The following is a 23,067-nucleotide window of genomic DNA, read 5'->3' as shown; positions in this document are numbered from 1 at the left end:
GAAGAGGTTACAGGTCTGTGAGAGCCAGAAATCTTGCTTGTTTGTAGGTGACCAAATACTAATTTTCCACCATAATTTGCAAATAAATTCATTAAAAATCCTACAATGTGATTATCTGGATTTTTTTCTCTCATTTTGTCTGTCATAGTTGAAGTGTACCTATGATGAAAAGTACAGGCCTCCCTCATCTTTTTAAGTGGGAGAACTTGCACAATTGGTGGCTGACTAAATACTTTTTTGCCCCACTGTATCTGTGGCATTGTGATGTGTGACAAAACTGCATATTTTAGTGGCCTTTTATTGTCCCCAGCACAAGGTGTACCTGTGTAATGCTGTTTAATCAGCTTATTGATATGCCACACCTGTCAGGTGGATGGATTTTCTAGGCTTTACATGTTGTGTTTATATTTTGTTGTTTGTAAAACATTAGCTTGAAAATCAAATGGAACAAAATCGTTAAAATTATACTGAACAAAATTATAAACACAACACGTAAAGTTTTGGTATCTGGAGAGTGATGTCATTCTCCCTAACCCCTCCACTCTGGCCCTGAGCCCGTGTCCCAGACAGACAGGACAACAACAACACCAGCAGAGCTCCAGCATCCCTCATTCTGAAAAATACCTCTTCAGAACTAATGTAGTCTACTGGGCTCAGTCCCCTTCTTTATATACACACTGGTAACCTGATGCATGAGAAACGAACACATGTTGAAACTCAGTGGAACATGTTAAAATATCACCAAGGACAAGTGAAGTCATGGGTAAACCGTACACAAATACAGGTGCACACCAGTGTACAATACAATAGCCTGTCAAAATGTGACACAATTATTCCCTCTTGTGGTTAAATATGACACCTCTCTTCAACTCTGCAAGATTTATCTGGTCCTCCTCAGAAGTAGAATGGGGGATAAGGATTAAAAAAAGTGAAATAATTTAAACATTGGAATGGTTAGGGAGAATGACACAACTCTACAGGGTCACAACGAACGGGGGGAGAGCAGTAATAAGAGTCTCCCGCCTGTCTGGAGCGGCCAGAGTCTCCCGCCTGTCCGGAGCTGCCAGAGTCTCCCGCCTGTCCGGAGCTGCCAGAGTCTCCCGTAATAATGGTGGTTCTGATATCTGGGCTCAGCTGAAAGCACTGAGAGACAAGGTGCAAAGTATGAAACCATCCTGGTGGAGCAGAGAGTGGAGCTGAGGTACATGGGAAACAGATTGACAGCTAGTGAGAGCCAGGTGGAGGAACTGAAGAGAGACGATGCAGGTAATGAGGATTTTTATTATTTTTATTGTATGAAATAAATCATTTGACTTTACATGTAGGTCCAATGGCAAGTTATCATTTTTTGTTATGAATCTTGTTCTGGAGGCAGCTCTGCAGAGTGGTCACTAGCTGGCACAGCCACAAAGTCAAACCCTAACCCTTAACTTTAACATTAACCACACTGCCTAACCTTAAATTAATGCCAAAAATATTTATATTTTTGTTTTCATGGATTTTTACAATAATAGCCACTTTTGACATTGCAGCTGGCCCATCTAGCGGAGATTGCTCAGTTCTGCTTCCAGGGCAAGGTTCATGCCAATAAACGTCAACCTGTGGCCCATTCACTCTAGTGTTGCAGCAAAGCTACTCTGGGAGACTTGTTCGATTGCCTGAATTAAATCATAATTTCTGAATACATTGTCATGTTATTTCAGTCCTGGAGACCAGACTGAGCGTCAGTGAGGGGCTGAGAGAGGAGCGGAAGAGAGAGAATGCAGGTATGCTGATATGATATGGTCATAAGCAATCAGTAGGGAATTATAACTATTGATACAGTTTAGTAGCAATCAACAATCGCTTGAAGATGACATGCTTGAAAGTGTTTTTTTTATTTGATTCTACAACTCCAGCACAAGCAGCAGCACTGTCAGTCATGGGGGCCAGAGTGACAGCCAGTGAGAGCAGGATAGAGGAGCTGAAGACAGACAATGCAGGTACTATGAATATATGACTTACAAATAATTACAGATAAGTCTATGTAACTGTTTGATGTGTTGTTGTTATATCAGCCCAGGCAGCAGAACTGTCAGCCTTGGGGAGCCAGGTGGAGGAGCTGAAGAGGGAGAACACAGGTAAACAGACAAACAACTTGATTTCAAATTTGCTCTGTTAGAACTTTAGTGCTGAAATGCGTCAGCCACCCCTTTTTTGTCATTTATTTTCAAGGTTTGAATTGTTGCCTTTCTTCTTGTCTGCTGACTAAGATGTTTCCAAAGACATCTTGCATTGTTACTTTTGACTTGTTTCTCCATTGTCATTGTGTTTGTATCCTGTGTTCTCCCCTGTTCACAGACAGACCAAAGGTGGCCTTCTCTGCTGGTTTGACTAACTCAGGAAAAGTAGGACCTTTCAATACTGAGACCCAACTGATCTACACCAAGGCCTTCACAAACGTCGGCAACACCTACAACCATAATACAGGTAGGTACTGCTTACACATCAATACACATGTCCAAGTGGGCCAGTGGCAGAGTCCACGATCACTAAATATGCTGCTCCAATGTCCATGGTCTTGTTCAACATTGCAGTCGACAGTGTAGGCGGCTGTCGACTGACTGATCTACAAATCAACTTGCATCATAAATAACTAGTCTATTTTATTTGTAGATCAGTCAGTCACAATTTACCCATGATACATTACGTTGTTGATGCTCTCGTACAAGGCCCATGAGAAAATGACAGTGTTGCTGATCTCTCTCTGCTTCCCTCTGATGCAGGTATCTTCACAGCACCAGTGAGAGGAGTCTACTACTTCCGATTCTCTATGGTTTCTAATGAAATCTCATTTAGTCGGGGTCTAAACATGTACAGGAATGGCCAGAGAATATTGCATAATGGTCAGTATTACAATGCTGGGAATGAGTATGTGTGCAATGGAGTGACTCTGCATCTGTAAAAGGGTGATACGGTCCATATGCGCCTTCCCAACGGCTGGGCAGTGTATAACGATGGTTCTAAACACAGCACCTTCAGTGGCTTCCTGCTCTTCCCTATGTGAGAATAATCTACTGGTATAAAGCCTCCTATAGGGCTCAATGTTATTTTGACATAGTCCTCCTATACATGGATAAACATTCCAATGAACTGCCAAACGTTGGTTGCCCAATAAATAACTTTGAGAAATATAAAGGGTGCAACTTTCTTTATTGTTATTTTTCAAAAGCATCTGCTGAAAAGTAACATTGAGTTTCTTGAAAATGTGGCGATAATGCAGCAGACTTTCCTAATGCATATCACGGGGGTCCACACAACCGATGGGATATGAATTTAGGCTATAAACTTGACTTCAGACAACTTTTCAGTTTTGAATGTGTCTGACAAACTTACATATCTCTTCAAAGAGCCATATTAAAGGCAATGTCCCCGGTGTAGGCTACTCATGGTGCTAAGAACTGTTCATACACATCCAATATTTTTCAGACACCTATCGGAGAACTCTAAATAATAAAACACTAGATCGGGAGGGTGGTAGATTAGAATGGTTCATCTGAAACTCTTGTCACACTTGCAGTAGGTCTACGCATAGTCTTGTGCCTAAAGACAACACTCGCTCTATGCGTTATTCTGTGCGTAGTTTGGGGAGACTTCCATGACACGCAGCTTGGACAGCGTTGTGCTGAAGCCACGCTTCCCCCAGTCCGTGCGCGCGGGACAGCATGCAGTCCACGTACATGGCCCAGAAGTGCTGTGTGAGCTCTAGGAACAGCTCGTTGTGCAGGTATGTCATGAAATCCCACAGTGCGCCCCGGCTGTCCGCCAGGCGCAGCCGCCGTGTCTGTATCACCATGAGGGAAGACAAGTCCCAGCAGCCAGAGTCGATCTCGTCCAGGTTACCGGGAGCCATGAATCCGCCGAGCCCCACACCGAGCCCCACTCCCCCGGACCCGTCGGTTCCGATCAAAAAGTTGGGCATGGTGTTGGAGGAGGCGGTGGAGAGAGTCAGGAGCATACAAAGGCACTGGAGAAGACTCCAGCCATGGAGTAAAACCATCATCCGATTGGTGCGATAGGAGAGAGAGAGAGCCCTGAGTGGCAAAGAGATGGGAATGCAGAGACAAATAGCCTAAGAGAAAGAAGGCTAAAGTAAAATATAGTCTACCGACCTACTGTGACAGATCATATGGCCATCAGAAACACATTTAGAAACAGAAAATGTGAGAAGTGAAATCAGAGGTGTGCATAATTGTCTCCCTCTCAAAGAAAAACTTCCATAGCCTCTATAGGCTATAAACAAAATATAGGATACTTACTTGTTATATTCCTATCAGCTGTTGCAGTTTTTAAAACCACCACCTAACGCGAGTGCGTATCCGGTGTGGTTCACTGTGTGGATGTATTGACTGACTGATAGGTGAGAACTGTCTGTTAATTGAATGATTAGAATATTCCGCCCTGAAACATATAAATGTATGGAATTGATTAGAATGTATAAAATCATAATCAATAAATGTGTAGTCCTAGTCAGAATTAGGGTAAAACAATATGTCTTTATGGTATTTTAAACACAGACTACCTGAGCTTGGTGCCGACCTGACTGGAGATTTGGGAGAGAACGAGGAGTACGTCTCAAGGACAAGGCCACTAATCTTTGTCGGCTGGGTAGTGAGACAGACAGTGTGTGCGTAGCAGGACATGTGTGTATGTTTGTGTGAATGTGTGGGCGTGAGATGTCAGTATAAAATGAATTGCTTTGTACTATGCATGCCAGAACGTTCTCTGAATAAACTGTACTAACTTTTTGCATAAGCTGAGTCTTTGACTAATTATTATTATACCCATGGTCTTACAAACCTCGGGAATTGGTCAGAGCTATTGTTTGTCAGTTATTATCATTAGGATAGAAAATTACCTTGACACTGACTCACAAATCCACTCCATGGCGGAGCTCTTTAAAGTTAAACAGCGCGCGCACGAGCTGACAGTTGACCAGAGATAGCCTATGAACAAACATGATGTCTGACTGATTGACCAACTGACTGACTGTCTGAATGGATGAATTAATGAATTTGGGGTAGGGTATGCTATAAAATTATAAACAAATAGGTCCTGACATAAAATGACTTAGCCTATACTAGTGGTGTTTCTGAAAGTTTATCAAAGGTACTTCACCAAATTATTGTTCAAAACACTGTGATTTCTTTGTAGACTAGGGGCCTGTTGCACAAAAGTAGAATTAAGACATCCGGGATAAATGACTCAGCTGAGCTCAATGAAGCCAAAACATGTGCGTCCAGGCTTAATTGGTTGCACAAAGACCAAGCCAGGATGAGCAGACACGGATTCATTAAGCCAGGTGAAACCAATCCTGGATAGGTGCGCGCTCACGGCTCACTCAAATAGACCCCGCCACAGATCACAGATTAACTGATTTACCATGGCAACTAGAGCCGCGTACTTTTCCCCGTCGGAAGCACAAATCCTCATGGAGGCATACGAGGAGGTAAAAGATATAATTAAGAAGAAAGGCAACACCGCCACAGTGATAAAGCAAAGAGAAAAAGCGTGGCAAAGTATTGCAGACCGCCTGAATGCGTAAGTAGTGCACAATTACACACTCACCGCTCCGCTGAAACATCACAATTACAATTCAAATATTTAATTCACATCTCCAAAAATGCAGTTGTACTGTAATTATGAAACGGTTAATTTTTTTTATTGAAATGCACTGCAGATATGAGTGAAATTGTGTAAAGTAACTCCATCACACTGTATAAAGCTATGATAAAATTTTTGATATTTTTACTGAAAACAAGACAAAAATACCAAGTAATTTTTTGCAGTGTGACTCCATTAAGTGTGTGTGTGTGTGTGTGTGTGTGTGTGTGTGTGTGTAGATTAAACATGAACGGGCCAAAACGGACATGGCAGCAGGTCAAAATCAAATACAAGAACATTCTGCAGAATGGTATGGTCCCTGACTAATATTTAACAAAGCACAAGCATATATTGTACCCAGAAGGTGCCTGCTCACACATTGTCTGTACTGTTTTAGCAGTGAAAAAGAATACCCACAGACAAGGCACGGGTGGTGGGTCACCAAAGGCTGACCTTACCCCAGCAGAGGACATGGCCTTGGAGCTAAATAAAGGCAGGCCCGTCTTAGAGGGGATCCCTGGGGGGAAAGAGACGAGCATAGGTTCCTCCCAAGATGCCACCCGCTTCATTCAAGGTATGTCCTTCCATCTCTACATGGGATACAACCACATTCATATTGAATCAATTTGGACTGTCTGACTTTGGTTTACCTATTGCCTTGCAGTGTCTGGCAGCACTGTGTTCCTGTTAGAGCCACCAGCACAAGCACCAGACGATGCTGATCCAGTGAGTACTCCATCAAAGGCATACTGTAGGCCTGGCATGTCTTGTCTACTAGCTTCAATATGAATCCGATTAAATGTGATAGGGTGAAGGCCCCAGTGCAGCAGCAACAGCACATGATGGAGACGATGATGAGGAGGAGACCATCTCTCTGGATTCCAGAAGGCATGAGGTATCATGTTAAGACTGTGAAAGTACTATTTACTCTACAATGGTGAGGAGTCCTCATCAAAATCAAAAAATCTAATTTCTTTTACAGGACCCAGATGCTATACAGTGGGAAAACCAGCCTGGCAACATAGTGCGTATTAATAAAAGGACACCACATCCTGCCAAATTCCAGCTGCGCTAATTGTATTGTGTTCACAGAGCTCACAAGCTATCAGAAAGTTGTATGGCAACCACCTCCGGTGCCAAATAGAACTGGCAGACATAGACATTCAGTACAAGAAGAAAAAGATGGAAAATCTTGCACTGGAGTTCGAAATAAAAAAGAGGACAATTAGGAAACTGGACCTTGAAATAAAAAAACTTGAGAGGGAGGTGAGATATGCCTTCAATGTACACTGTATGCTAACTGTAACACAAATGTATTAATCATTATTTTTCTTTCCTCCCCCAGCTCCAAGAAGATGACACAGCTCAAAATAAAAATTAGGTATATTCTCGTAAAGTCAAGTGAGCCATGACATATGAGCTCTTATTGTGAGCACACAGGACGGTGGCATCTTTCTAAGGTTTTTTTTATTTTCCCAGCAATCAGTACAACCAAGTCATCGTTATAAGGCATCGCCCTCTTTTGCCCACCCCCCCCAGCACCAGGTGTGGCCACTAGCCTATATGAAGGCCCAAAATTGTGTGTTCCTTTCTGCTCTGACAATGGCATGCCCATTCGTGCGAGATGTGGTGGATGAAGAAGCACTTGTGCTGAGGAGAGCCTTCAGGTGAGAAAGGGTCTTCAGGGACCGGTTGGACCCACTGGCCTTCCCTGATGACCATCTATATGAAAGATACAGGTTTTCTGCAGATGGCATCAGGTATCTATGCAGACTACTGGGTCCCAGGATTAAGCACCGCACTGCACGGAGCCATGCACTGAGTGTGGAGCAAATGGTTTGTGTGGCCTTGCGCTTTTTTGCTAGTGGAGCCTTCCTGTACTCAGTGGGGGATGCAGAACAGCTGAACAAGGCCACAATTTGCCGCACAATAAGGAGTGTGTGTCTGGCTATCAAAGCATTAGCAGATGTCTTCATCTCCTTCCCTGGCCACAGAAGACTCTGTGACATCAAAGAGGAGTTCTATAGGATTGCAGGTAAGAGGATCTACAAATTACAGGACAACTGTTAACACATAGTAGGATACTCATTACTTTGTGTGACAGGTTTCCCCAATGTCATTGGTGCAGTGGACTGCACACACATAAGGATAAAAGCCCCCTCAGGTGCCCATGAGGCCGATTTTGTGAATAGGAAATCCTTTCACAGCATTAATGTTCAGGTGAACATAACTTTTTGATATTGTCCATTGACGAACACTCTGCATTGCCAGTGATGTGCATTGATTGGTGTAATATTCCTCATCTTATGATTTCAGATGGTCTGCAATGCTGACTGTGTGATCAGCAATGTTGTGGCAAAATGGCCTGGCTCAGTCCATGACTCCAGAATCTTTCGGGCCTCTGAAATCTATCAGTGCCTATCACAAGGTAAGCCACACAACCCCTATTTATAACCATCATGGCTGTGTCAAGAATATCACTGTGTTTATGAGGTAGTAATGATGAGATTTTGTGTTGACAGGTGAATTCTCTGGTGTGTTGCTGGGAGACAGGGGGTATGGCTGCCAGCCTTTTCTCCTGACACCTTTCACAGACCCCCAGGAAGCACAGCAGGCCTACAACCATGCCCATGCCAGGACCAGGGCCAGAGTTGAAATGACCTTTGGCCTCCTGAAGGCACGCTTTCACTGCCTTCACAAATTAAGGGTCAGCCCTGTTAGGGCATGTGATATTACTGTGGCTTGTGCTGTCCTCCACAATGTGGCCTGCCTGAGGAAGGAGAGGGCCCCCAGAGTGCCACCAGCCATGGACTGGGACAATCCGGCAATCTTCCCTGATGACGACAGTGGTCGGCTGCTGAGGGACCAATATGTGTTGAATTATTTTAGTTAGTATGTGTGCTTTCAATTTTGGTTAAATATGTCCTGCGGTGGCAGAGGAATTTGGGTTTTTTTGGGTTCGTTTTTTGACGAATTTGGCCTCTTATGATGTTTGTGCGGTATACTGTGTGTAATACAAGGCTGCAGGGAGGCTACTGCATCCATTCATTTGTCTGTTCAGTTGATGTGTATGGATTTGTCCTGCATTTATTTTAGTGTGCAGACATGCAGGGTGTGTTATACACATTCAAAGGTCTGTATATGTATCATTTTGTATAATATGCTTAGATTCTGTGCTTTCCATCTTGTAGAGTCACTGTGACTTCAGTTTTGAAAGGAGCTGATGGTTTACCTGCTTTGTTTTGTCCTTATTCAATAAAGGAACATAATGTTACACATTGTGTTTTTATATTCATATGGAATGTGTATTTGTTTATATGACAGAGTACTAGGGCCACACTGAAGAAAAAGGATAAAGTCATAAATTTATGAGGCTGGTTCTTTCTGCAGAAAAGCTACATATTGTTTTTACAGTTTTGATACTTATGACAATGTGATACTTAATATTCTGGCACATCAGCATGTCTTTGTTTATGAAACCATACTGAAGTACAATTTCACGAAATGCCCCACATCTGTCATTTTAACAACTGTCCTCCTTTAAAACAACTGGTTACAATATTATGACTTGTGTTTTTTTTCCCCTCTGTGGCCCTAATATTCTAGCATTTTATATATAGCCTTATAGTCTATGGGAAACTGTAAATTATCTAATGATAGCAACATCATCTAAAAATCATTTTTTATCCAAAATCATTGAAATTAATGATCACAAACGTTTAAATAACAGTGGGTCTAGTTATATGTGATAACAATGTATAGTGAGCAGTGAAATAACTATTGGTTTCCATTTGTGGTGACTGCTGACTGACATTAGGGATGAGATTAAATAGATCCTGGAATTTAGCCTGGTCTGGAGCAGGCTAGCTCCACAGAATAAATCTCCATGGTAATTTATACCATAACATATCCTCCTGCCCCCTATCCATCTTTAGTGCAACCGGATTACGGATCAATTGAGCCAGGATCACCAAGATATCCTGGCTTAATCCCTTATCCTAGTTTTGTGCAACAGGCCCTAGGACTACAGGTAAAACCCCACAACATACATAGCCTAATATTTTGTGTGCATAGTTTAGCTGGGGAGGAGAGAGAGGCGGGACTAGCTACCTTGACTGACGCTGACATCATCGAATCACCGCCCCGTTTGCTGTTTCCTGTTCCACCACCAAACAACCTATAACAACACATGTGAACGACTAATCTGACGTCTTCAGGCAAAAATGCCACAAACGGTCAACTGTAACTTCTAAATATTTACTCAAAATGGTTTGGATCAGTAGGATGTGTTGTCGGAAGGTTAGTAAACCACTGTTACATTGTAGTTCGCTAACAAGCTAAGTTAGCTATACCAAATATATTTATAATTACTAACCCCTCCTGTTTGTGGCTCTACTATCCAGGTAGCCATGCTAGCTAGCTTAGTTTGCTAGTCGTAGGTGGTCTTCTGTTGCCCTTCACGGTCAGTTTCGTAGACAGGACTAGCTAGTTGGTTGTGGTGTTCTATCTGTTTTACATGGTCGTTTCTACAATGAACTTGCTAGTTATGGAAATGGAAAAAGTTTAGCTGTGTAGCCTAACGTTACTGTCCACGTCATTGTAGAAGACATTACAATATATTAATGTTGTAGATACTTCAGTTGTCTGACGCAAAGTGTGAAATGATGTCATCACTACTCCCTTTCCTCTAGTACGGTAACTTCGTGGACAACCTGCGTCTGTATGTGCGAGGGGGCAGTGGGGGGATGGGGCTGCCCCGTCTGGGGGGTCAGGGGGGGAAAGGGGGAGACGTGTGGGTGGTGGCTCAGAAGGAGATGACTCTGAAGAGGGTCAAGGATAAGTACCCCCAGAAACGCTTCATCGCTGGAGTAGGAACCAACAGCAGGTATGTCTGGACCACAACTCACTGGGTGGACGGTGAACTCACCGGTAGATCACTGGGTGGACGGTGAGCTCACCGGTAGATCACTTGCATATGTAGGCGGCACACATATTGGATAATGCACAAAAGCATTGTACAACAATTATGACCAATATCCCTTTTGGAAGAATCATGACGTGAACTACCAGCAATCGTGTGTGTGTGTGTGTGTGTGTGTGTGTGTGTGTGTGTGTGTGTGTGTGTGTGTGTGTGTGTGTGTGTGTGTGTGTGTAGTGTCCGTGCTCTGAGGGGGCAGAAAGGAGAGGACCAAGAAGTCTTGGCTCCTCCTGGCATTACTGTCACCAATGATGATGGAATGGTCCTCGGTAAGTCTTTACACATGATACACCTCCTTCACTGACACAAGGCACTGTGTATTGGTTGAAGATGATCTAGATGTCTGCACTCAGGATGAGAGTGTTGGGTGTAAATTTAACTGACCATAGCTCATCAATCCCCTCCATAGGTAAGCTGAACACTGAGGGAGATCGTGTGCTGGTGGCCAGAGGGGGTCAAGGAGGCTCCTACCACTCAGAGTTTCTGCCCAGTAAGGGCCAGACCAGACAGATACGACTGGACCTCAAACTCATTGCTGACCTCGGCCTGGTGGGGTGAGACAAGGACACACACACACACACACACACAGTCATACAGGAACATATTGACTTCATGATTTCCCCCTCCATCACTACCAGGTTCCCCAATGCGGGAAAATCCTCTCTACTGACCGCCCTGTCTCACGCCAAACCCCAGATTGCCAGCTATGCCTGTGAGTATTGAGTACATATGTACACACCACATCCCTCTGAAGTGAATGTTCCATATATTACCCAGTTTTTTGTCAAATGTTTGATTGGAGGATGATACCATGCTGTTTGAGTTGTTTATGAATGGTAAATGTTTCTTGTCGTTCTGCAGTCACCACTCTGAGACCAGAGATTGGCAAGGTCATGTATGAAGACCATAAACAGGTAAGAGAAGCAGATGAGGTCACTTCCTCCCCTTTGTGTGAGTCAATATTTTCCTTCACCTGATTGGTTCATTCTCAAGATTGTCTTCTGGTTTGTCCATACTCGGTGTTCTCTCTCCTCTCATTGGTTCAATCTGAGTTCTCTCCTCTGATTGGTCCATTCTGTGTTCTGTCCTCGGATTGGTGTAGATCTCAGTGGCAGACCTCCCAGGGCTGATAGAGGGGGCCCACATGAATAGAGGCATGGGCCACCAGTTCCTCAAACACGTGGAGAGGACCAGACAGCTGCTCTTTGTGGTTCGACCTAAACACAAACACAATTTATGGTCAAAGTCTCAAGGAGATTTGTGGTGCGAAAGCCTCTAGCTGTAATACTGATGAAGTCTCTCTTCTCTCTCTGGTCATAGGTGGACGTTTGTGGATTCCAGCTGGCAAGCAAAACGCCCTTTAGGTCTGCTTTTGAGGCTGTTCAACTTTTAATTAAAGTGAGGCTAGCAGGACACATCTACACAGAAACCTCTCCCTCCCTCCCTGCGAGCACCAGTATCATAATATTTTCTCTCTCTCCTTATCCCACTCTCTCTCGACCCCTCCTATAGGAGTTGGAGCTGTATAAGGAGGATCTCCCGTGTAAGCCTGCTGTGTTGGTGGTCAATAAGATGGACCTGCCTGATGCAGAGGACAAACTCTCAAAGCTGCAGGAGCAACTCTTAAACCCACACGGTAATCTAATGATACACATAGATTCTAAACTTAGGTAATTAAGGTGTACGATCTGTGACATTAGACTACTCATAGTGCCCCCCTGGTGTGCTTCTCCCTTTCAGAGTTCTCCCACCTGTTACCTGACGATATGCTTCCTAAGAACAACATGGTCTTCAGACACGTGGTTCCTATCTCAGCTGCCACCGGTTTTGGCATCGCACACCTCAAGACCTGTATCCGCCAATCACTAGACAAGGATGCCTCTATGGCAACGGACTCCCTGCACCGTGATAAGCTACAGGCGCTGAGAGGGGCGGTCCCAGCCAAGAACACACTCACATGGGGCCCCACCGCCTCAGTTTGAGCTGAACTGTGGAACATTCAGGGTTAGTATGTTCTGCAGTTTTGAAAAAGGGTTTGAACTTGATTCATGTTCACTCAGCCTGGAACGTTTTTCAATATTGTGGAAGTCAGTGTGGTGTTCCTACCTATCATACCCTAGGTAGGATGACACCTCGACATTCATCCTGGCTCTGCACCCTGCTTGAGACTATCTATGGAAAACACAAACGATGATGTCACCCACAGTCATAACCCAGGCAAGGGTGTTGTCGTCCTGCCTTCCCCTTATGACCACACTATGGACAGAGTTAGAGGTTGAGAAAGAGGGCAGGAAGTACGTTTGTGTTTTTCTGCTGGATGTTGTCTCTGACTGTTTGATGTAATATGTTGCTTTTCCACCATGTAGTAATAAACATGTTAATGAATGCTGCCTCCTTTAGCAATAACCTTAAGGGAAACTAAACATACATACACAGAAAATATCGCTGAAAGTTTTATTTTATATTAAATATATTACAATACTGAATGATATTGTAAGAAAAAAAAATATGGGCATTGATTTTTGCATTGTCAGTCTATGTACAGCATACAGTAAAAGACAAGTGCTGTAATTATACAGTGGGGTCTTAATGATTGATACCCTCCATAAAGATGAGCAATAATGATTGTATGAAATAATTCAACTACTAAGCTATATTGTATTTTTTTAAACGGGGGAAACTATTGATTTATACCAATACAGTTGCTCAGTGAAAGATTGTTTAACAAGTAATACTTATTTTTCTCAAAGGAATGTCAAAATTGACACCCGTAAAGATTCTTAGAAATAAAGTCAGTCAAAAATATATTTGGTCCCATATTCCTAGCACGCAATGACACATTTTTGTTGCATCCAACAAGTTTTTAGAGTCACAAGCTTGGTGTAGTCATTGTGTGCTGTAGGAATATGGGACCGAATATGAAACTTTTGACTACTTTATAAGAACCCTTTGGCGTTTCAATCATTCTGACCCCTAACCTTTTTGAGGTAGATCTTTCTCTGAGCAAAAGTATTTTTATCAAATATTTCCCAATTTTGTTTTGTTACAATTTAGTTCAGTATTTGAATTATCATTATTGCTCATCTTTATGCAGGGTGTCAATCATTTGGGACTCTATATAGATTTTGTAGCGGTACATATGAGGGTTAAGGTCACAGTAGGAGCATACTGCAGCAGGATGGGACTGCATGGTGCATTCAGAGGCCTGATATAACCTACTTCTCCACAGGCTATGGCTGGGTGGTTGGTGCTTTGTATTGATACATTCAAGAATCTGTCCCTACTTTGTGTGCGTTTGGACGTTTCTCTGTGGGTCCGGTTGGGTTACATCAGTCAAGTCACTAATACAGATAACACACAGACAAGTTACATCTTGTTACCTGGACAGGCTCCACCTGCCACCATCGTAACGTCTAATATACCTCAATCCTATGACCTGCAGGTAAATTATCATAGATGTCAGAATTAAGACAATATGATATTTAAAATATTGCTTGACAAGTATGATCTTTTATTTTCATATTACCACGGCCTATGGAGTCCCTTGGTCAAATCTCAAGTTACTAAGCACCAGCCAATCATATCGTAATTGAGATAAGACGAGTGATGAGCGCTTTAGTCAACATGCATTCACCTGCACAGATCTCTATAGCATAATGCACCCCATGTTGCCATAGCTGCGTCCCATCATAACATAGAAGACATGTACAGATCTTCACATGCCAGAGCGGTCCGAGATGAGTGTGTGCTTTAAAAAACTAAAATGGCCGTATCATATCTCCATTCCACTCAACGCACAGAAGAACAATAATGCAGTTGGTCTGTCTGAATAACGGCTGTACACAACACTGAGAAGTGAACATATAAAGGTACTTAGGAGTAAAGACTTGTCATACAGTATCAATATTAATGTGATATTGTGGTGATCTTAATATCTTTGCAGTCATAATGCATACAGTAGAAAATCAAAACGATCAGTGCCCACATTTTAAACTTAAGCATACGGAGTTAACATACAGCAGGCTTAACTGATATGGACAGTACAGTAACTACAGGATGGGGGTTGTGACTTCTGTACAAATACATTTCCCTTTAGCCACAGCTCTAAGATCAGCTTTCCACTCCCCAATTCACAACATTTACCATCAGGGGGGTAAGATACAAAACTGACCTTGGATCTGTGACTAGGGACACTTTATCCTACTCTGCGTAGGTAAGAACCTGAATCTTAAACCACATTTAAACCACTAGATTACTCGGGCCATTCATGAAAATGTTTGAGACCTGGTTGATTATGTTGAAAACATGTTCACTACTGATATGGGGTTTATGGTATGAAATTCCAAGAAGATAACAGCAATTGGCAATCAAGGAAAAAGTATTTCAATGTCATGCTTATTTCGTATTACAGCCTCACAGATAGATTACCAGAGAACAGCGATAGAGTGCTAGCTAGTAGATCCATTGTCATTCTGTTGGTCTTATAAATCTCAAACAGCAAGCACTGTACAGGACACTTCATCATTTACAGACAGCAGGGCAAACTTACAGTAGGAAACAAAACAAAAGCAAAAATGCACATTTTAATAATTTTATCTAAACAAATTCCAAATTCATCTGACACAATGTTCAGTTTCCACATTGTTATTCCCACATCGTCCAGTTGGATCTCAGTGGCGTTGTCGGTTCCAGTTGTATCTATCTGTTATGTCTGGTCTCACACTGTACACCAGGGGCGGACTGGGACCAGAAATCGGCTCTGGCATTTTAAACACAACGGCCCATTTCTTTCTTCCAGGCCCCCATTATTAGCAAGATAATTATCATTTTGCACCCCAAAAACAAGTAAGACAGGCCCACGGTGTTAAAAAATTGGACCAGGCCATCTTGCATTTGCCCAAAATGCCAGATGGCCAGTCTGTCCCTGCTGTACACACAGACCGTAGTGTGGAATGATTATAGTCACAGGACATTTCTCCAACTTCTCTAAACCACCATGGCCAAATGAACATGTATATCACATCTAAAACTACAAAAGAACACTTGTTCTCTCCCCTCTGTAGCGAGGAAGGGCTCATGGGACTATCTTAGTTCAAATCATATTCATCATTATCAATATCCAAATGGATAAAATGCTCAGTTAATGTTATAAATCAATGACATTCTTAAGTTTCCTGTCTTAAATATGACGGGCTGTGACTGAGTGTGCATTACTCAGAGAAAGGGATGACACAAAGAGGAAATATAGAACACTGTTAGTACATTCTGCTGTGGAAGAAAAAGAAAGCTGGAGTGTTCACACAGCCACACGGGAGAGAAGAGAGAGTTCAGCCAGAAATGAAAAGAGAGAAACAGACAGAAAAACCAAGTACGGGGTCTCTACAAAGACCTACGGAGACCCTGTCTGTCTACAACACGAACCACAGCAGGAGGAGGAGAGGGGGAGCATCCCTTCATCATTCGCCTCCCAGTAAGTAAAAAAGAAAAGCACACATTACTCTGCCTTTAGGCTGTACATATTTACAACGATAACCAAATCCTTCAGGAAAACCTGACACGGCGAAAGAAAGACAACGGAGTGGCTAGGGTCTAGGGTCTATGTCAGGGGCAGTTGGCTAGTATAATGTGTGATACAGTTCATAATGAGTCGCTGATCACAGAGATAGAAGAAGCCTATAATGTAAAGAAAGCTTAAAGGCCTACAGTACGTATGACATCACCATCCCCCACATGCTGTCCGTCCCAGACTACTTCTTCTTTGTGACACTAGGAAGAGTTGATTAACAGGGGGTTCTCATGCATACAGTGTTGGAGTTTTCTACAGTAATTAAACATCGTGCTTCAAAATGGTAAAGAAATCTGCCGATATGATAGCTGTCCGCGCCCCTCAACAGAGAGGAGCACCAATCAGAGGAGAGAGTTTACATGGGGGCAGGGCTAGAGGGGGGTTGGGGGGAGAGGTGAGTAAGGTAAGGTGGAACAGTTTGAGGGAGGAGCTTGAAGAGTGTGGTGGAAGCTGGGGGATGTTGGGGTGTTGGGAGTGGGGGAGACATCCACAACGAGGCCTCTCCTCTCTGTCTGCACCATTACCATCACAACAGCTTCGCTTTTTCCTCACCAATGAGTGAAGGGCTGATCTCTGGTGGATCTCCAACTAATCTGAAAGGGATCTTGTCTTGCCTCGTTCTGTCTTGGCTTGTCAGTGTAGGAATGACAGATGGCCCCTGTAGCGTCCCCTACTGAGCAGGTCAGGTCTGACGGACCTCGTACACACTCTCACACCTTCCTCCTCTTCATCTTCCTCTGCTTCTCTTTTCCACTCATACCAGTTACTCACTTTTTTCGTCATTTTGTTTCAATTTTGTTTTTCTTTGTATTTTTTAATTAATAGAAAAGTGGAGGAAAATGTAGTTCTTAAGTAGTTTTGCAGAGTAGATAACAGGAGTGTTATATTGAAGTCTCCCACAGCTGCAGGAAGAGAAACGAGATGAAGAGACAAAGACTATAATTAGATAATGGCTTCAGTTCCTTAACTGCAGTTAACCCCACAATGCAATAGGGGTATTTATAGTACACACGTCATGAACTACTACTGTATTTACAGTGCCTTGCGAAAGTATTCGGCCCCCTTGAACTTTGCGACCGTTTGCCACATTTCAGGCTTCAAACATAAAGATATAAAACTGTATTTGTTTGTGAAGAATCAACAACAAGTGGGACACAATCATGAAGTGGAACGACATTTATTGGATATTTCAAACTTTTTTAACAAATCAAAAACTGAAAAATTGGGCGTGCAAAATTATTCAGCCCCTTTACTTTCAGTGCAGCAAACTCTCTCCAGAAGTTCAGTGAGGATCTCTGAATGATCCAATGTTGACCTAAATGACTAATGATGATAAATACAATCCACCTGTGTGTAATCAAGTCTCCGTATAAATGCACCTGCACTGTGATAGTCTCAGAGGTCCGTTAAAAGCGCAGAGAGCATCATGAAGAACAAGGAACACACCAGGCAGGTCCGAGATACTGTTGTGAAGAAGTTTAAAGCCGGATTTGGATACAAAAATATTTCCCAAGCTTTAAACATCCCAAGGAGCACTGTGCAAGCGATAATATTGAAATGGAAGGAGTATCAGACCACTGCAAATCTACCAAGACCTGGCCGTCCCTCTAAACTTTCAGCTCATACAAGGAGAAGACTGATCAGAGATGCAGCCAAGAGGCCCATGATCACTCTGGATGAACTGCAGAGATCTACAGCTGAGGTGGGAGACTCTGTCCATAGGACAACAATCAGTCGTATATTGCACAAATCTGGCCTTTATGGAAGAGTGGCAAGAAGAAAGCCATTTCTTAAAGATATCCATAAAAAGTGTTGTTTAAAGTTTGCCACAAGCCACCTGGGAGACACACCAAACATGTGGAAGAAGGTGCTCTGGTCAGATGAAACCAAAATGGAACTTTTTGGCAACAATGCAAAACGTTATGTTTGGCGTAAAAGCAACACAGCTGAACACACCATCCCCACTGTCAAACATGGTGGTGGCAGCATCATGGTTTGGGCCTGCTTTTCTTCAGCAGGGACAGGGAAGATGGTTAAAATTGATGGGAAGATGGATGGAGCCAAATACAGGACCATTCTGGAAGAAAACCTGATGGAGTCTGCAAAAGACCTGAGACTGGGACGGAGATTTGCCCAACAAGACAATGATCCAAAACATAAAGCAAAATCTACAATGGAATGGTTCAAAAATAAACATATCCAGGTGTTAGAATGGCCAAGTCAAAGTCCAGACCTGAATCCAATCGAGAATCTGTGGAAAGAACTGAAAACTGCTGTTCACAAATGCTCTCCATCCAACCTCACTGAGCTCGAGCTGTTTTGCAAGGAGGAATGGGAAAAAATGTCAGTCTCTCGATGTGCATAACTGATAGAGACATACCCCAAGTGACTTACAGCTGTAATCGCAGCAAAAGGTGGCGCTACAAAGTATTAACTTAAGGGGGCTGAATAATTTTGCACGCCCAATTTTTCAGTTTTTGATTTGTTAAAAAAGTTTGAAATATCCAATAAATGTCGTTCCACTTCATGATTGTGTCCCACTTGTTGTTGATTCTTCACAAAAAATACAGTTTTATATCTTTATGTTTGAAGCCTGAAATGTGGCAAAAGGTCGCAAAGTTCAAGGGGGCCGAATACAGTGCAAGGCACTGTACCTAGTTTCTAGGACATTATGTACAGTATGTTACATATGAGATGTTATGTACAGTATGTTACGTATGAGATGTTATGTACAGTATATGTTACATATGAGATGTTATGTACAGTATATGTTACATATGAGATGTTATGTGCAGTATGTGCTATATACTGTGTTACTATAGTAGTTTACCCTGGCACTCTGCCTGTTGGCCTTCTTCTGGTCGTCGGGGAGGGGGGGCATGGGGTAAGGGTACCTCCGGCTGGATGCAATGGACCCCGTGGAGGAGGTGGGCGACTTCGCTGGGGAGAGCGTCCTGAAAGAGGCAGGAAATTACCTCACTATAAACGGTGATAGCATCATTCTTACTGATCTGCCCGGAATAGGCAGAAGTTGCCCCTAAACACCGAGGCAGACATTTTTTCATGACCCTAACGGTTAAGGTTCAGATTGGGGGTTCGATAATTTGACCCTAGAGCTGTGGTTAGGGGAAGCATCTGCCTGTGCCAGAATAGACCAGCCTGAACAGCCCTGGTCTGGGAACAGTCACCTCTTCCTCTCATCAACCTGCCTATGACATCATCAACTGCTGCACCATCATCAGCAATGCAACAGGGCCAGCTGTGCTGTGGCTGGAGTGGGAGTGGGCAAGTCAGTCAGACACCCACTGAGTACAGTTAATTTGACTAGACCTGTGCCTGTGTTGGGGTGTATCTGGGCTGGTCCAGGACCAGAAGGTGTAGTGGAGATGGGTAAATGTGAACCGACCAGGCCGGTGAGCACAGAGACACTCAGTAGGGGACTCTGTACATGTGTGTAGCACAATGATGACATCAGAGCAAACACAACACTGAACATGCAGAGATAAAGAGAGAGAAGATGGCAAGAGCAACGGAGGGAAATAAGGAAATAGACTAGTAATAGAGATTATTTCTAATGACTTCCGTTTTGGTGTCATTACAAATAAAGCAAGACAATTATGTTACTCAATACTCAACAAAATGTAAAACTGTTGTAAAAGTTCAGCAGCTATTGATACATCCAACCATCGTACGCTAAAAGCAATGAATCATGGGAGTCCAAAGACACAAGAGGACCAAGAGCTGTCAACCAAAGCTCTGACATCATCACCAGAACTACCAATCAATCAGCTCTTTATCTGTGATAAAGGGAACTGACCCCCATTTGGGAACCACTGGTATAACCCTTCCCTACCTCCCCTGGCCAGATTGAACCCAAATACACGGACCAAGCCAAAGGGGAGTTAAAAGAGGGGGGTGGGGGTTGTTGAGGAATAGGAGATGATCTGAGGTAATACCTAAGGTAGGGTCCTTCAGTGTTTTTATTCACATCTTCTACCCACTTAGTTACATCATAATGCTCTGTTTGGAAGCGAGGGGTTAAATACCTGCAGGAGTGGGGATTGATAGACACACCGAGAAGGGAGGAGGAAAGGAGAAGAGGAAGCAGGAGGAAAAAGAGGATGAGAGGGAGGAGGATGGAGATGAGGAAGAGGGAGAAAGAGGACGAGGGAGGAAGAGGAGATATTTTAAGAGAGCAGAGCAGACCAATGACATTCTGAACACACACCACCAAGATGCAAGTGAGAGGAAGACAAGATGGGACTGTGAAGAACTTGACTAGATGAATGTGTGTTTTAGTAAGATGGTCATTTGCATTTTGGCCAGATGTCACAAATCAGTCCAAGCAGTTAAATTCTCCTCATTCACTCCCATGCATTCAAACAAGAACAGTTGCTCTGCAAATGACCTCAGGTGCCAAGACCAGGAAATAAACAAACAAACAAACAACAACAGGCTGGGAGATCAACAAGGCTGAAAGGTCAACAAGGCTGAAAGGTCAACAAGGTGTTAATTGGGTTCATTCACGGGGAGCATGTGCAGTTAGGGTTGCTTTTGAGTGGCCATGCTAGAAAGGACAGAAGTATGGTTTCACAGATGTCATCTTTGTAAGCAATAGCCCTGACCTTAACAATGAACCTTTACATTTACCCTCACCCGTAACACTAACCCCTAGATAAAAACAAATAGCATTTGTCTGTTCAAGCATGGCCATAGTGACTGCCATTAAGTCCCACATGCACTCTACAATGCCATTTTTCTTTATAGAACAGTGCAGTACAACATTCTAGAACCATGGCGTCTCTGAGGTAACAAAATCTGGTAGTAGTCAATGTAACTCATTAATTCCCTTTCTTATAAAGTTCTTGTGAAATGCCGGATTCACAGATTCTACAAGTACCCCACAACTTGTATAAGTCTGTTTAACCATACAGAACCTCTTGGCTTGCTGCTATTTGAGCTGATATCTATAGTGACTGGATGGGTGTAAATACAATCCCTGTGCCATGTGGAAGCCCATCCAGGAACATGGTGACTTACTCTGTAGAGTTGGAGCGAGGACGGAACTTCTTCCCTTTCGACTTCTTGCGATTTCCACTCAGATTTCCTACAGAGGAAGGACACAGTAACACATGGTTAGCACAGGGACATATAACTCTGTGTGTGTGTGTGCTCTGTGTGTGTGTGCTCTGTGTGTGTGTGTGTGTGTGTTCTGTGTGTATGTGCTCTGTGTGTGTGTGCTCTGTGTGTGTGTGTGTGTGTACCTTGCCATGAGTTGCTCCTGGGTCGTCCGTTCTCACAAATGTCAGAGATGTGTTTGGCATCAGGGATTCGCTCGCTCCACGAGTGGGACAGACCGTTAGACCTTCACACACACAGAGTTAGATTTCCTTGTGAAACAGTGATAACCATTATCATCACGATCATCATTACTGACAACCTGATCCCCAGACTTTTTATTTTCTTATTTAGCCTTTATTTAACTGGGCAAGTCAGTTAAGAACAAATTCTTATTTATAATGACGGCCTACACCGGCCAAACACGGACGATGCTGGGCCAATTGTGCGCCACCCTATGGGACTCCCAATCACGGTCGGTTGTGATACAGCCTGGAATCAAACCAGGGTGTCTGTAGTGACGCCTCAAGCACTAAGATGCAGTGCCTTAAACCGCTGCATCACTTGGGAGCCCAGATTTACAACATCTGTTTAGTGGGTTTGATTTCTGGGACCACCCATACGTAAAATGTATGCACACACGACTGCATATTAATATATTATTAGAATATTATTTTCCTTTGTCTACAGTAGAGACAGAGAGCTCAGGGTAGGAGGAGGAGAGGAAGGAGACTGATGGTACATTCCATAAGAACAGACTACCACACCATGACGACTGTGAACGATAGCATGACAACATGATGAGAAGAATGTGCAGAAAGAGGCATATTGCAACCAACACTACACAACCAACTACACATATTGCGAACAAGACAAGATACCCTCGACACGCACAAAATAAGAACACCCCCCCCCCCCACACACACACACACACATTTGCGATGGCAATGAGATGATGTCACACCTGAATGCAAACAGAGAGATGTTTTGTGAGATGGAGGCGATGGAGGGGGGGAAAGAGAGCGTGTATATCTGCAGGTTAGACAGACAGCCAGACCTCTTCTTGGAGCTACAGCCTGAGTTGGTGCTGACCCCAGGGGCCAGGTCACTGTAGAACGAGTCTGCATCCCCAGGTTTCTTCACATAGTCACCCGGAGGCATTTGCCTGAGAAACGCCAACAAACATTAGACATTTCACAAACACATCAACAAATTGACCAACACATAAATAGATCAACAACTAATGACCGTTATAGAAAATGTGGAATTGTCGCGCTGCTGAATGACAAAAATGTAAATGGGAACGAATAAGGAAGACAAACCTGCAGAATCTTCTGTGAACCTCTGACTCAACGTAGCACCGCTGTCTGTAGCTCCTGTTAGTGAAGAAGGACAGTCACGTCAGACACACTGACCAATGACAGGATCCCAAGCCAGTTCCTAGTCAGCTATCCCAGGTCTAGAGCTGAGGTCCAGCTGTACTCACTTGTATCCCCAGGCGGTGATGGCCAGGATGAGAGCCAGGAACAGAATGGAGCCAGCGATGGCCCCGATGATGATGTTAGTACTGGTGATACCTGAGAGAGGAGGGGGGGGGGGGGGGAGACACTTTATAAACAAACCATATTATAGTTGTTTCCAGATGAATCTGTAGGAGAAACACACTTTGAAGTGATCAACTTCAATAGTACACTAAAACACAGCACACTCAGAGGGAAGAGATCTGAAAGGAAAGACGGGGGAGGAAACAGATTAAACATTG

The 23,067-nt window shown here is 43.4% G+C and overlaps 4 protein-coding genes across 9 annotated transcripts in view; 3 read left to right on the top strand and 1 right to left on the bottom strand.

Moving 5' to 3' along the window:
* The first annotated feature begins 1,038 nt into the window (after positions 1-1,038).
* LOC149984875 (uncharacterized) lies at positions 1,039-4,794 on the top strand. Its single transcript, XM_090189907.1, has 6 exons — positions 1,039-1,266; positions 1,704-1,766; positions 1,899-1,982; positions 2,058-2,120; positions 2,341-2,469; positions 4,557-4,794. The coding sequence occupies exons 1-6, from the start codon at positions 1,206-1,208 to the stop codon at positions 4,580-4,582; spliced, it is 426 nt and encodes a 141-aa protein (XP_090046033.1). The 5' UTR covers positions 1,039-1,205; the 3' UTR covers positions 4,583-4,794.
* A 397-nt stretch (positions 4,795-5,191) lies between these two features.
* LOC149984874 (uncharacterized) lies at positions 5,192-8,938 on the top strand. Of its 2 annotated transcripts, XR_016484452.1 has the most exons (5): positions 5,192-5,953; positions 6,041-6,217; positions 6,308-6,369; positions 6,452-6,538; positions 6,626-8,071. XR_016484452.1 is itself a non-coding variant. In XM_090189923.1 (4 exons), exons 1-4 carry the CDS (start codon positions 6,115-6,117, stop codon positions 6,716-6,718), a joined length of 345 nt encoding a protein of 114 aa, XP_090046049.1. In that variant the 5' UTR covers positions 5,986-6,114; the 3' UTR covers positions 6,719-8,938. The 2 variants fall into 2 exon arrangements, 1 of the variants encoding a protein (XP_090046049.1); XM_090189923.1 differs by lacking the exon at positions 5,192-5,953 and having other exon boundaries at positions 5,986-6,217; positions 6,626-8,938.
* Positions 8,939-9,756: 818 nt separating this feature from the next.
* LOC110535873 (GTP-binding protein 10) lies at positions 9,757-13,006 on the top strand. The gene is made up of 10 exons (XM_021621219.3): positions 9,757-9,942; positions 10,335-10,528; positions 10,799-10,890; positions 11,031-11,175; positions 11,260-11,333; positions 11,483-11,535; positions 11,724-11,831; positions 11,942-12,019; positions 12,134-12,257; positions 12,362-13,006. The coding sequence occupies exons 1-10, from the start codon at positions 9,910-9,912 to the stop codon at positions 12,601-12,603; spliced, it is 1,143 nt and encodes a 380-aa protein (XP_021476894.2). The 5' UTR covers positions 9,757-9,909; the 3' UTR covers positions 12,604-13,006.
* Positions 13,007-13,061: 55 nt separating this feature from the next.
* LOC110535866 (disintegrin and metalloproteinase domain-containing protein 22) overlaps positions 13,062-23,067 on the bottom strand; it is a 140,852-nt gene continuing 130,846 nt past the window's right edge. For 2 of the 5 annotated variants that reach the window (XR_016484445.1, XM_090189873.1), the window contains 7 exons: positions 22,792-22,882; positions 22,628-22,681; positions 22,270-22,470; positions 21,452-21,552; positions 21,228-21,294; positions 19,018-19,141; positions 13,062-17,089 (listed from right to left, as the gene is read on the bottom strand). Coding sequence is in view for 3 of the 5 variants with exons in the window: in XM_090189873.1 (XP_090045999.1) it covers positions 17,069-17,089; positions 19,018-19,141; positions 21,228-21,294; positions 21,452-21,552; positions 22,270-22,470; positions 22,628-22,681; positions 22,792-22,882 (659 nt within the window). In the remaining 2 variants the exon portion in view is untranslated. Of the gene's footprint in view, positions 17,090-19,017; positions 19,142-20,143; positions 20,234-21,227; positions 21,295-21,451; positions 21,553-22,269; positions 22,471-22,627; positions 22,682-22,791; positions 22,883-23,067 lie in introns of all 5 variants that reach the window. The other 3 variants (XM_090189883.1, XM_090189876.1, XR_016484446.1) reach the window with 3 other exon arrangements.

Source organism: Oncorhynchus mykiss, chromosome 2 (genome assembly GCF_057628025.1).
Source record: "Oncorhynchus mykiss isolate SJ-2025 chromosome 2, ASM5762802v1, whole genome shotgun sequence".
Taxonomy (NCBI): domain Eukaryota; kingdom Metazoa; phylum Chordata; class Actinopteri; order Salmoniformes; family Salmonidae; genus Oncorhynchus; species Oncorhynchus mykiss.
The sequence above is the reverse complement of the archived record's forward strand: the minus strand, read 5'-3'. Positions and strand labels throughout refer to the sequence as shown.

Excerpts from the sequence above, each read along its gene's own strand:
- LOC149984875 (XM_090189907.1), top strand. The coding sequence starts at position 1,206 with ATGGGAAACAGATTGACAGCTAGTGAGAGCCAGGTGGAGGAACTGAAG. Across the intron at positions 2,121-2,340 it reads GCTGAAGAGGGAGAACACAG|ACAGACCAAAGGTGGCCTTC; the intron begins GTAAACAGACAA and ends CCCTGTTCACAG. Across the intron at positions 2,470-4,556 it reads CACCTACAACCATAATACAG|ACTACCTGAGCTTGGTGCCG; the intron begins GTAGGTACTGCT and ends TTTTAAACACAG.
- LOC149984874 (XM_090189923.1), top strand. The coding sequence starts at position 6,115 with ATGGCCTTGGAGCTAAATAAAGGCAGGCCCGTCTTAGAGGGGATCCCT. Across the intron at positions 6,218-6,307 it reads TGCCACCCGCTTCATTCAAG|TGTCTGGCAGCACTGTGTTC; the intron begins GTATGTCCTTCC and ends ATTGCCTTGCAG. Across the intron at positions 6,370-6,451 it reads CACCAGACGATGCTGATCCA|GGTGAAGGCCCCAGTGCAGC; the intron begins GTGAGTACTCCA and ends TAAATGTGATAG.
- LOC110535873 (XM_021621219.3), top strand. The coding sequence starts at position 9,910 with ATGGTTTGGATCAGTAGGATGTGTTGTCGGAAG. Across the intron at positions 10,891-11,030 it reads TGATGATGGAATGGTCCTCG|GTAAGCTGAACACTGAGGGA; the intron begins GTAAGTCTTTAC and ends TCCCCTCCATAG. Across the intron at positions 12,020-12,133 it reads CTGTTCAACTTTTAATTAAA|GAGTTGGAGCTGTATAAGGA; the intron begins GTGAGGCTAGCA and ends CCCCTCCTATAG.